Genomic DNA, 14,150 nt, shown 5'->3' with positions numbered 1-14,150 from the left:
ATTCAGATAATAATCTGTCTTCCTGTTTTTTCAACCAAAATGGATAACCTCACATTGATCCACATTAAACTGCATCTGCCATGCATTTGCCCACTCACTCAGCTTGTCCAAATCACACTGAAACATCTCTGCATCCTCCTCACAGCTCACCCTCCCACCCAGCTTTGGGTCATCTGCAAACTTGGAGATATTACATTTAGCTCCCTCACCTAACTCATTAATATATATTGTGAATAGCTGGGGTCCCAGTGCCGATCATTAACTGAATCCTGTGAGTGGGATTTCAACCCACTGCTGGAAGTGTCAGCTGTGGCTCAGTTCATAGCACCCTCGCCTTTGAATCAGAGGGTTGTGGGTTCATGTCCCACTCCCGGAAACCAAGAACTGTGATTGTACTCGAAAGAGTTACAATCTGTGACTGTTGATAACTCGAAAGAGTTTCAACCCACTGCTACATCCATGACCTTCCTTCCATCAAAATGTCCGAAGTGGGGATGTTCCCTGATATTGCACAATGTTCAGCACCATTCGCAGGCTGGATGTGGAGAGGATATTTCCTCTTGTGGGAGAATCAGGAACCAGGGGTCTCTGCTTCAATATAAGGGGTCCCCAGTCAAGTCGGCGATGAGGAGAATATTTTTTTTCTCTCAGGGGGTTGTGAGTCTCCAGAACTCTCTTCCTGCAAAGGATTGGGAAGCTGAGCCTTGGGATATTTTGCAGCCGGAGTTGGAGAGATTCTTGGTGAGCAAGGGGGTGGTGATAGGTTATCGGGAGGGGGAGAGGGAGGTGGGATGCAGATTTCAGGTTACGATCAGATCAGCCACGGTCTTATTAAATGGCGGAACAGGCTTGAGGGGCCGAGTGGCCTCCTCCTGCTTCTTTTCCATATGTTGGTATTCCCACCTAGCCTAGTATGGCTGCATTATGGTCGGTCTCTTCACTTGGGTAATTGATGTAGATTGCAAAATAGACAGTGCTGACCCCTCTTGCCCTTCACTACTTAAATATAATATTGGGCTGGACATTGAAGCACCATAGAACCATAGAACACTACAGCACAGAAAACAGGCCATTCGGCCCTTCTAGTCTGTGCCGAAATATTATTCCGCTAGTCCCATTGACCTGCGCCCAGTCCATAACCCTCCAGACCTCTCCCATCCATGTATCTATCCAATTTATTCTTAAAACTTAAGAATGAGCCCGCATTTACCATGTCAGATGGTAGCTCGTTCCACACTCTCACCACTCTCTGAGTGAAGAAGTTCCCCCTAAACCTTTCCCCTTTCACCCTAAAGCCATGTCCTCTCGTGTTTATCTCTCCTAATCTAAGTGGAAAGAGCCTACTCACGTTTACTCTGTCTCTACCCCTCACCATTTTGTAAACTTCTATCAAATCTCCCCCTCATCCTTCTACGCTCCAAGGAATAAAGTCCGAACCTGTTTAATCTTTCCCTGTAACTCAACTCCTGAAGACCCGGCAACATCCTAGTAAATCTTCTCCGCACTCTCTCGATCTTACTGATATCCTTGAGGGAATTCCGCCGCTCTTGTTTGGGTAGCGGCATGGTGCTTTATTCTGAACCTCTAGCTGAGAGGCCTGAGCCAAGATCCAAAGAAAAAAGCTCCACCGGCAATGTTGCACTCCCTCAGTAATGGCCGCACCCACCCCTCCATCCCCACCCCGGGCGTCAGTCCCAGGCTGGTGATGCGGAGGACATTGGGTTCCCATTGGGGCCAGATTGGCAACGCTGAGCTTTGGTGAGGGGAAGTAGTTCAAGATCACGCCCTCTCCCTGCCCCTTTTCAGGGAGAGAGTTCCAGGAACTCACGACCCCTCCGAAAGAGAGAGAGAGAGAGAGAAACCTCCTCATCTGTTTTAAATGGGGGGACCCCTTAATTTTTAAACAGCGACTCCTCGTTCTAGACTCTCCCAGAAGAGGAAACGTCCTCTCCGCACCCACCCGGTCAAGACCCCCTCAGGATCTTAAATGTTTCAATGAAGCCACCTCTTACTGTCCTCCTGGTTACTGTGTCAGCTGTGGCTCAGTTCATAGCACCCTCGCCTTTGAATCAGAAGGTTGTGGGTTCACGTCCCACTCCCGGAAACCAAGAACTGTGAATGTACTCGAAAGAGTTACATGCGATCTGTCGGTAACTCGAAAGAGTTACTGTTCATTTCCATTTGATGGCATCACTAACTTCCTTAACCACCGATGGTGCAAGGTTCTTGCAACACTGTTCTTCCTTGGTGAAATATATCCCCGCCCTGCCTCAACCTTTCTGTTTAACTCTCTAAAACTCCACATCTCGCTATTTAGTTTAAAGCCCTCTCGCCTGCCCTAGTTATAGGACTCGTCAGATCACTGGGCCCAGCACGGTTGATGTGAAAGCCAGTTAGTGATGCTATCGAACTAGAATGAACAGTAACTGGGAGATCAGTAAGAGGGTGACTTAATTGAAACATGTCGGATCCTGAGGGGTCCTGACAGGGTGGGTGTGGAGAGGGTGCTTCCTCTTGTGGGAGAATCTCTTCTCGAGTAGGAACTCCAAGCGGATACAAGCTGAGCCTGTCCAGCCTGGTCCTGGTATCCGTCCGGTGAACCTTCCCGGAACTGCTAGCCTTTTCTCTAACTGCTTCCGTCCGCCATGTTATTCCCCCACCAGGGGTCAGACCCACCATCCTGCTGGAGCCCAACTACAGTGTATTCCTCAAAGGAGAGTCGGTTAATGTTACCTGCACCATCTGGGAACGCAACACCAGCCGGGGGATTGATTTTTACCTGGACGGCTCCTTCCTGACCCATCGTGACATCGGGCCCGGGAGAAACTCCGCCAGTGTGCGAGTGGCCAACTTGACCTCCAAGGGCGCTGGGAGGTACAGCTGCAAATATGGGAACCAGCTGGCCGGGGAGTACGCGAATTCTTCCCTCGATGCCTCGGTGCACATCGCCGTGACAGGTGAGCAGGGGAGACGTTTTACAAGCACTGCTCGGGTACCGATGCGCGCTCACCTGAAGGGGACGCGTGGCGTGGGTGGGGGTGATAGATACGGAAGGGGAAGATGGACGGTGGGGCGACTGAATGTGACTCAGGCTGAGGCAAATCGAGGGAGAATGGCGAAGAGAGAGTGAGAGAAACCAAAAAAAAGAGGGAGGGAGAGAGACAGAGGGAGACAGACAGAGACAGGGAGGGAGAGAGAGAGAGAGGCAGAAAGGGAGATGCAGAGAGAAGGGGAGAGACAGAAGGAATGAGAGAGAAGGGGCGACAGAGAGACAGAGGGGTAGGCAGAGGGAGAGAAAGAGACAGAGAGGGGGAGAGGCAGAGAAAGAGAGAGAGAGAAAGATCGAGAGATGGACAGGTAGACAGACAGAAGGAGAGAGAGACTGAGAGAGAGAGAGAGAGTGACAGAGGGGGAGAGAGAGGCAGAGACAGAGAGAGAGACAGAGAGAGAGACAGAGGGGGAGAGAGAGGCAGAGACAGAGAGAGACAGATAGAGAGAGACAGAGGGGGAGAGAGAGGCAGAGACAGAGAGAGAGTCAGAGAGAGAGAGACAGAGGGGGAGAGAGAGGCAGAGACAGAGAGAGACAGATAGAGAGCGACAGAGGGGGAGAGAGAGGCAGAGACAGAGAGAGACAGATAGAGAGAGACAGAGGGGGAGAGAGAGAGGCAGAGACAGAGAGAGACAGATAGAGAGAGACAGAGGGGGAGAGAGAGAGGCAGAGACAGAGAGAGAGAGCAAAAAGGAAGAAAGAGAAAAGGAAAGGAAGAAAGGAAGATGGAGAAAAAGGAAGGGAAAAAGTAATAAAGAAAGAAGGAACGAAGGAAACAAATAATGAAGGAAGTAAGAATGAAATAAAGAACGGAAAAGAACGCTGGGAGGAAAGCTGGGAAAGAGGAAAATAAAAACAAAGGAGAGGTGGTGGGTTATCTTAAAAAAGAAACATTCTGAATCTCAGAGCCTCACAAGCTGATGTTACGTCCCACTCAGTAAGTTTCCTGTCCGCAATGCAGGCGGGAGGCAGCACCTTAGCGCACAGCAAGATCCCACAAAGCGTAAGGTGGTCAGCAAACCCGGGCCGCCTGCTTTGCTGCCGCCGGGCAGCGGGTCCCACGGCTGCGCAGGTCAGCACCTTGCGGAGGCCCCTAACAGTGTCGGCTAACCGTCATACTGCATTGCTCCAAGGGCTTGCCCAGTTTTCACCAATCGGTGTTGGCCCTGGGCACGGGAAGGGTAACAGAAGGAGGGAGCTAAAGGAAAGAGCGGGAGAGCAGAGAAATAGAGAGAGAGAGAGAGCTCGAATTCGTACCGCACGTGTTGGGAACTCCCCGGGGAAGTTGAGAGGCAAGTGCGTAATTTGGAGGAGATGGGAATATCCACCTAAACAGCCTCGATTGGCTCGAGCGCAGATGGGATCAATCCCGTTTCGCGTCGTGAGAGTTTGCAAATTGCTCCATGCGCAGTTTCCGCGCTGGATAGATGGGAAGTAGGGAGGTCATGTTGGGAGTTGTATAGAGCCTCGGTGAGGCCACAGCTGGAGTACTGGGTGCAGTTCTGGTCGCCACATTATAGGAAGGATGTGATTGCGCTGGAGGGGGTGCAGAGGAGATTCACCAGGATGTTGCCTGGGATGAAACATTTAAGTTATGAAGAGAGGTTGGATAGACTTGGGTTGTTGTCATTGGAGCAGAGAAGACTGAGGGGCGACCTGATCGAGGTGTACAAGATTATGAGGGGCATGGACAAGGTGGATAGGGAGCAGCTGTTCCCCTTTAGTTGAAGGGTCAGTCACAAGGGGGCATAAGTTCAAGGTGAGGGGCAGGAGGTTTGGGGGGGGGGATGTGAGGAAAAGCTTTTTTACCCAGAGGGTGGTGAGGGTCTGGAATGCGCTGCCTGGGAGGGTGGTGGAGTTGGGTTAGCCTCACATCCTTTAAAAAGTACCTGGATGAGCACTTGGCACCTCATCAACATTCAAGGCTGTGGGCCAAGTGCTGGTCAATGGGATTAGGTAGGTAGGTCAGGTGTTTCTCACGTGTCGGTGCAGACTCGATGGGCCGAAGGGCCTCTTCTGCACTGTGTGTGATTCTGCGGAGTGCAGCAGGTTTGGGAAGATATAAGCCTTTCTTAAACATACAGATACACTCCCTATCATCCACACACACACACACACGCACACACGATCTCTCACACACACTGTCACGTTTACACGTACTCTCATACACTCATACTCTCATACACTCTCTCACATATACACTCAGACACACACGTACACACACACACTCTCTCTCACACACAGACACAAACTCTCTCTCTCACACACACATACACACACACACACTCTCTCTCACACACAGACACAAACTCTCTCTCTCACACACACGTACACACACACACTCTCTCTCACACACAGAAACAAACTCTCTCACACACACGTACACACACACACTCTCTCTCACACACAGACACAAACTCTCTCACACACATGTACACACACACACTCTCTCACACACAGACACAAACTCTCTCTCTCACACACACGTACACACACACACACACTCTCTCTCACACACAGACACAAACTCTCTCACACACACGTACACACACACACACACTCTCTCTCACACACAGACACAAACTCTCTCTCTCACACGTACACACACACACTCTCTCTCACACACAGACACAAACTCTGTCACACACACGTACACACACACTCTCTCTCACACACAGACACAAACTCTCTCTCTCACACACACGTACACACACACACACACTCTCTCACACACAGACACAAACTCTCTCTCACACACACACACACTCTCACACACAGACACAAACTCTCTCTCTCACACACACGTATACACACACTCTCTCACACACAGACACAAACTCTCTCTCTCACACACACGTACACACACACACACTCTCTCTCTCACACAGACACAAACTCTCTCTCTCACACACACGTATACACACACTCTCTCACACACAGACACAAACTCTCTCTCTCACACACACACACACACTCTCACACACAGACACAAACTCTCTCTCTCACACACACGTACACACACACACACACTCTCACACACAGACACAAACTCTCTCTCTCACACACACGTATACACACACTCTCTCACACACAGACACAAACTCTCTCTCTCACACACACGTACACACACACTCTCTCTCTCTCACACACAGACACAAACTCTCTCTCTCACACACTTTCATTCACTTCACTCATCCGCACTCACACGTTGACACACAGACGCTCAAACACGTACACACTCACATACACACACACAGTCTCATACACACACATATTGTCACACACAGACACTCAAACACGCACACAGTCTCATACACACACGCACACACTCACACACACACACACACTCAATCTCTCATACACATAAACACACATTGGCAGACACAGACAATCACCGACATTCAAACACACACACACACTCTCACACAGTCCCTCTCTCTCACACACGCACTCTCATAAACATGCACACGCACACACTCTCATACACACTCACAGGCCCCCACACACAGACACTAATACGCACAACTCACACACACACGTAAACGCATTCTGTCTCGTGCAAATACACACACTCACGCATTCACACACAAACTCAAATGCTGCAGCCCATGCAGTGTAGGTACACCCACAGTGCTGTTAGGGAGGGAGTTCCAGGATTTTGTCCCTGTGGTGTAGGTACACCCACAGTGCTGTTAGGGAGGGAGTTCCAGGATTTTGTCCCTGTGGTGTAGGTACACCCACAGTGCTGTTAGGGAGGGAGTTCCAGGATTTTGTCCCTGTGGTGTAGGTACACCCACAGCGCTGTTAGGGAGGGAGTTCCAGGATTTTGTCCCTGTGGTGTAGGTACACCCACAGTGCTGTTAGGAAGGGAGTTCTATGATTTTGACCCAGCGACAGTGAAGGAACGGCCGATATATTTCCAAGTCAGGATGTTGAGTGACTCGGAGGGGAACTTCCAGGTGGTGGTGTTCCCATGTGTCTGCTGCCCTTGTCCTTCTAGATGGCAGTGGTTGTGGGTTTGGAAGGTGCTGTCTTAGGAGCCTTGGTGAGTTGCTGCAGTGCATCTTGTAGACGGTACACACACTGCTGCTACTGTGCGTCGGTGGTGGAGGGAGTGAATGTTTGTGGATGGGGTGCCGATCAAACGGGGCTGCTGTGTCCTGGACGGTGTCGAGCTTCTCGAGTGTGGTGGGAGCTGCACTCATCCAGGCAAAGTGGGGAGTATCCCATCACACTCCTGACTCGCGCCTTGTAGATGGTGGACAGGCTTTGGGGGAGTCAGGAGGGTGAGTGACTCTCCGCAGGATTCCCAGCCTCTGACCTGCTCGAGTAGCCGCTGCCTTTATCTGCCGCGCGGTTATTGATTCTTCTGCCTGTTCATCCAAACAGATCCCCTGCAGACTCCCAATATAGCCTTATTCACCGTCAGAGGGATGAATCTCATCAACTGCACGGTCCAGAACAACACAGGGAACGGCACAATGTACTTACTGGAGTTGGATGCCAGCGGGTCTAGGCAAGTTCAACACGCGGAAGTGTTGAATTTCACCTCGACGTTTCCGTTGAATAACAGCGATGGCAACATTGCTGGCCGCTACGTCTGTTTATACGAGGTGCAAGTCAAGGGTAGATCGTTCAACTCCACCTACACCGAGTCTGTCCTAGTCGCTGTTCCAGGTGAGTGAGATTCAACTTTCCATCAACACTCTTGGTAAACTAAGGCACCAGGCATTCTTCATGTTCTTGTGCTCAGCAGTAGTTGACCAAATGTCAAGCCAGATAACATTGACTTTTCCTCATTCACTGAGGGGGTGTGGGCGTCGCTGGCTGGGCCCAGCTTTTATTGCCCGCCCCTAATCGCCCCTTGAGGTGGTGGATGAGCCGCCTTCTTGACCTGCAGCTGTCCCTGTGGTGTAGGTACACCCACAGTGCTGTTAGGGAGGGAGTTCCAGGATTTTGTCCCTGTGGTGTAGGTACACCCACAGTGCTGTTAGGGAGGGAGTTCCAGGATTTTGTCCCTGTGGTGTAGGTACACCCACAGCGCTGTTAGGGAGGGAGTTCCAGGATTTTGTCCCTGTGGTGTAGGTACACCCACAGTGCTGTTAGGGAGGGAGTTCCAGGATTTTGACCCAGCGACAGTGAAGGAACGGCCGATATATTTCCAAGTCAGGATGGTGAGTGACTTGGAGGGGAACTTCCAGGTGCTGGTGTTCCCATCGATCTACTGCCCTTGTCCTTCTAGTTGGTAGTGGTCGTGGGTTTGGAAGGTGCTGTCTAAGGAGCCTTGGTGAGTTCCTGCAGTGCATCTTGTAGATGGTACACACGCTGCTGCTACTGTGCGTCGGTGGTGGGGTGAGTGAATGTTTGTGGATGGGGTGCCGATCAAGCGGGGCTGCTTTGTCCTGGACAGTGTTGAGCTTCTTGAGTGTTGTGGGAGCTGCAACTCATCCAGGCAAGTGGGGAATGTCCCGTGGTGGAATTTGAGAATGTTTGTGGACGAGTTTACTGAGACAGGGAGAGTCAATTCTCTGGAGGGTTTGGAAACAAGGTTGAGAAGCGATGGACAAAATCAAATTTTAAAAAAAGCAGACACATGAAAATATACAATTTTCTGAGCAAAATTGAAATTTCAGAACAGTAAATTGTCAAGATGTTTAAAAAGTGAACAGAGTGGGTGAGAGTGTGTGTGGTGGGGTGAGTGTGAATGAGAACACTTGAGACTGGGAGTGCGGCAGACATAAACAGTGTCCCTTCCCTCTCACTCTCCCTACACACAGGCACTGACACACGCACAACACACACACACACACACACACAACACACACTCACCCCTCACACACACACACACACACACACACACATAACCATCTCAGGCACACACTCTCCCTTTCACACATATAAACCCACCACTCTCACACACACACACTCACCCATCACTCACACACACGCTCACCCATCACTCACACACACGCTCACCCATCACTCACACACACGCTCACCCATCACTCATACACACGCTCACCCATCACTCACACACACGCTCACCCATCACTCACGCACACACTCACCCCCATCACACCCTACGCAAACACACACATACACACACTCCTAGACACACACACACAGACAAACACACACACATACTCATCCCTCACACACACACAGTCACCCCCTGTCCCACCCTATGTAAACACACACATACACACGCTTCTCACACACACACACACACACTCTCCTCAGTATCTCTCTCTCTCCCCCTCACACACACACTCACACGCCTCTCTCTCTCTCTCTCTCACACACATACACATCCCTCACACACACTCACTCAAACTACCCTTACACACACACTCTCTCACACACACATTCACCCCTCACTCACTCACACACACGCCTCTCTCTCTCTCTCTCTCACACACATACACATCCCTCACACACACTCACTCAAACTACCCTTACACACACACTCTCTCACACACACATTCATCCCTCACTCCACACAGACACACCCCTCACTCACACACTCACTCAAACAACCCTTACACACACCCTCTCACACACACACACACCCCTCACTCACACACTCACTCAAACAACCCTTACACACACCCTCTCACACACACACACACCCCTCACTCACACACACACACATGCGCACGCACACACACACACATACGCACGCACACACACACACATGCACATACATAAACACACACCCCTCACATACATGCACGTGCACACACACACACTCACCACTGAGTCACACACTCACTCACCCCTCACTGACACACTTACACACACACCCCTCTCATTCACAAACACACACACACACACTCAACCCTCACAAACAGACACACACACACACACTCAACCCTCACACACTCATGACTCACATGCATGCACGTGCACACACACACACACATCCCTCACACTCATACACACAATCACCCCTCCCTCTCTCTCTCTCTCACACACACACACTTCCCTCATATATACGCACACACACACACACACACTCACTCCCCCCCCACACACGCACTCACCCCGACACACACTGCCCTCTCGATTGGGCACTCTAGAGTCTAGTTGTTTCGTACGGTAGCCGGCCAAGAACCTATAATGGGGGAGATGGTTAGCAAGTGCAATGGCCAATTTTGCTTGGATGTGCACTGCTTAAGGTGCTGACAAGGTGAGCACTAAGTGTATCACACACTCCGAGTACCCCCGTGCTGTCGTTGAAGGGAACTGAGGTCGACCAATGAGATGATCAAGAGGAATGTGCAGATGGAGAATGACCATCACACCATCTCAGCACATTAACTGATAAAGCTTCTAACGTCTTCCACCTCCTATACACAACTGATCACAGCAATGGCGGCCGAGGGACCTTATGCAAGAGACAGATGCATGGATGCAATTGTGTTCAATGTGTTTGGCGTCAAATAAACAATGAAACTGATACAGTCAAAAATGACCCACGTTGTTTTCTTTCTCTCTCAATGTCATTGTAGCCTCCCCGAATGTGAAGAAAATCGTTGGCTGGTTCTTAGCTACGCTGATACTCCTCATGATTCTGGTCCTTTCCATGTATTACTTCAGAAAGCCGAAGACTTGCAAGACCAAACGTGGTAAGATGGATACTTTCTGTCCATGTCTTTATTACTTCCCCTACTTTGCATCGCATATGTTGCGACGAGAGGACCAAGTTCACTCTTAGGGTGTGACCCCCCACTGTAGGTCAGTGGCTGGTCATCCTGCAAGGAGCTCAACGCCATTCGGAGCAAAGAATTCCGCTTGACTGGCTCCCCATCCACAAACATTCACTCCCTCCACCACCGACGCACAGTGGCAGCCGTGTGTGTACCATCGACAAGATGCGCTGCCTTGTCCCTTCCGGTGGAATTATACTTCTCGCATTGAAACAAATGCATTTCAGACCCCCCCCCGCCCCCAGTCCCACACAGTGGCAACGCAGGTGGGTAAGGTAGTCAGGAAGGCATATGGCATGCTTGCCTTCATCGGCAGGGGTATTGAGTATAAAAGCTGGGAAGTCATGCTGCAGCTGTATAGAACCTTGGTTAGGCCACACTTGGAATATTGCGTGCAATTCTGGTCGCCACATTACCAGAAGGATATGGAGGCGTTGGAGAGGGTGCAGAGGAGGTTCAGCGGGGCGCCGCCTGGTCTGGAGGTTATTAGCCATGAGGAGAGGTTGGAGAAACTCGGATTGTTCTCACTAGAGCGACGGAGGTTGAGGGGCGACTTGATAGAAGTTTACAAAATGATGAGTGGCATGGACAGAGTAGATAGTCAGAAGCTTTTTTCCCAGGGTGGAAGAGTCAATTACTAGGGGGGGCATAGATTTAAGGGGAGAGGAGAAAACTTTAGAGGGGATGTGAGGGGCAAGTTTTTTACGCGGAGGGTAGTGAGTGTCTGGAATTCGCTGCCAGAGGAGGTGGTGGAAGCAGGTACGATAGTGGTGTTTAAGAGGCAGCTTGACAAATACATGAATAGGATGGGAATAGAGGGATACGGACCCCGGAAATGCAAAATGTTTTAGTTGACGGGCAATATGATCGGCGCAGGCTTGGAGGGCCGAAGGGCCTGTTCCTGTGCTGTACTTTTCTTTGTTCTTTGTTCACTGCAGTGACTCACCAAGGCCCCTTCGACAGCACCTCCTAGGGGAGCTGGTGTACTGTGGTGGTGGCACTAGCAACGCAGAGACCCAGGGCAACGCTCTGGGGACATCGGATCAAATCCCGTCACAGACGCTGGTTGAATTTTAGTTCGGTTAACAAATCAGGAAGATAAAGCTTGGCATGAAACTGTCGTCGATTGCCGGGAAATCCCACCTGGTTCATCGATGTCCTTTAGGGAAGGAAGTCTGGCGTCTTTGCCTACATGTGACTCCAGACACACAGGGATGTGGTTGACTCTTAACTGCCCTCAGAAGCGCCCGAGCAAGGTTGGGCAATTAGAGACTGGCAACACTTTCTGGCCGTGCCAACGATGTCTACATCCCACGAAAGTTCCAAAAAAAAAATACACCCGTCAACTCTACCGCCTAGAAGGGCATGGGCAGCAGACACATGGGGAACACCACCACCTGGAAGTTCCCCTCCGAGTCACTCACCATCCCGACTTGAAAATATATCGGCCGTTCCTTCACTGTCGGCTGGGTCAAAACCCTGGATGGTCAACGATGGTTACATCCACCTAAAATGAGTTTTTGAAAAATGTTTTTATTTCATGTTATGTTTTAATCAAACTGGCTATAATTCTTTGTACATTGTGTTTGAAGACTAGGCCTTTATTCACTGGAGCTTAGAAGAATGAGAGGAGATCTCATTGAAACATATAACATTCTGACAGGGCTAGACAGACTGGATGCAGGGATGATATTTCCTCTTGAGTGGGTTGGGAGGGGGTGTGTATTCTAGAAGGAGGGGTTACAAACTCAGGATATTGGGGGAGACCATTTAGGACTGAGATGAGGAGAAACCTCTTCACTCAGAGGGTAGTGAACCTGTGCCATTCTCCACCACAGGAGGCTGTGGAGGCCGAGACGCTGAATATATTTAAGAAGGAAATAGATAGATTTCTGGACTCCGAAGGTGTCAAGGGGTGTGGGGAGAGAGCGGAACGATGACGTTGAGATAGGGGATGAGCCATGATCTTATTGAAGGGCGGAGCAGACTCAAAGGGCCGAATGACCCACTCCTGCCTTCCATTTCCTATGTTTCTAAACAACTCTGTCTACAACTCTATTAACACGATCTTTCTCCCGCCCACAGAATACAGGATTTACGTGCGAGAAAGACTTCTCGACGACGTGACACATATCGAAGCTATCGATGATGATACTCCTTTTTAAATGGACACTATTTTTACGTACTGTATTTGGATGACCCGTGAAGATATTGGGGGCTGGTGGGAGGTGGGGGGGTGGGGGGAAGGGTTGGGGGTAGAATTTGTTCTGTGCGGCAGAGCAGTATCCCTCTGGCCTTCAGTTATACTCGCTGCCCAGATGTAGATTTAGAGGTCGGCAATTGGAATGGCCATTGGCCGCTCGTGTAACAAGCGCCCGCTGCAACTTGGGATCCACTCGCGATCAGGCCCAAGGTTAATGTTTTTACCCCCAGTCTGTTGGACGCGAAGACTGAAAAAGCCAAACTTCGATCCCGGTCAACGCAAGAAAAATAGTCTGACAAAAGAACATGGTATTGCAAAATTAGTATAACCAACTGAAATTAGCCTAGCTGCTTCTATGACTAGCGGGACTGGCGCCGGTTAAAGACATCTGGCGGCAGAATTTTATTTGGGCGCAGCTGACGAATCACATCTGCGGCCCATCCGAAGTTCCAAACCGCTGGCTTCATTGGGAATAAACACGTCGATTGCACCCACTCTGTGTCTCCGCCCAAGTGTCATTTTGCAACCAACGGCCTGATTCCAAATTTGTCCCGTGCAAAACGTGACAGCTCAACACAGATTTGTAGTGCACATCTGTAGAAATATTACTCCGTGCAACACGGGTTTCAATGTCCAAATGTTTGCTCTAACGTCTAAATAGTTATCGGTGAGGCTCTTCTACTCTCCGAGGTGAAAATAACTAATAAGACCATAAGACACAGGAGCAGAAATTAGGCCATTCAGCCCATCGAGTCTGCTCCGCCATTCAATCATGGCTGATAAGTTTCTCAACCCCATTCTCCCGCCTTCTCCCCCTAACCTTTGACCCCCTTACCAATCAAGAACCTATCTATCTCGGTCTTAAATACACTCAATGACCTGGCCTCCACAGCCTTCTGTGGCAATGAATTCCATAGATTCACCACTCTCTGGCTAAAGAAGTTTCTCCTCATCTCTGTTCTAAAAGGTCTTCCTTTTACTCTGAGGCTGTGCCCTCGGGTCCTAATCTCTCCTACTAATGGAAACATCTTCCCCACGTCCACTCTATCCAGGCCTTTCAGTATTCTGTAAGTTTCAATCAGATCCCCCCCTCATCCTTCTAAACCCCATCGAGTATAGACCCAGAGTCCTCAAACGTTTCTCAAGTGTGAGGGATATTCATAAATTCATCTTTAGGTGAAATTACCCC

General features: G+C 50.1%; 1 protein-coding gene across 1 annotated transcript in view; it reads left to right on the top strand.

Annotated features, from left to right (window-relative positions):
• LOC144676844 (uncharacterized) overlaps positions 1 to 12,923 on the top strand; it is a 19,701-nt gene extending 6,778 nt beyond the window's left edge. Inside the window, exons 2-5 of the mRNA XM_078537165.1 lie at positions 2,664 to 2,957; positions 7,439 to 7,726; positions 10,561 to 10,677; positions 12,844 to 12,923. Coding sequence (XP_078393291.1) covers positions 2,664 to 2,957; positions 7,439 to 7,726; positions 10,561 to 10,677; positions 12,844 to 12,923 — 779 coding nt within the window. The remainder of the gene's footprint in view (positions 1 to 2,663; positions 2,958 to 7,438; positions 7,727 to 10,560; positions 10,678 to 12,843) is intronic.
• Positions 12,924 to 14,150: the final 1,227 nt, after the last annotated feature.

The sequence above is a fragment of the Cetorhinus maximus genome, unplaced genomic scaffold, assembly GCF_964194155.1.
Source record: "Cetorhinus maximus unplaced genomic scaffold, sCetMax3.hap1.1 HAP1_SCAFFOLD_2000, whole genome shotgun sequence".
In the NCBI taxonomy this organism is placed as follows: domain Eukaryota; kingdom Metazoa; phylum Chordata; class Chondrichthyes; order Lamniformes; family Cetorhinidae; genus Cetorhinus; species Cetorhinus maximus.
This window is presented reverse-complemented; position numbering and strand designations above follow the sequence as displayed.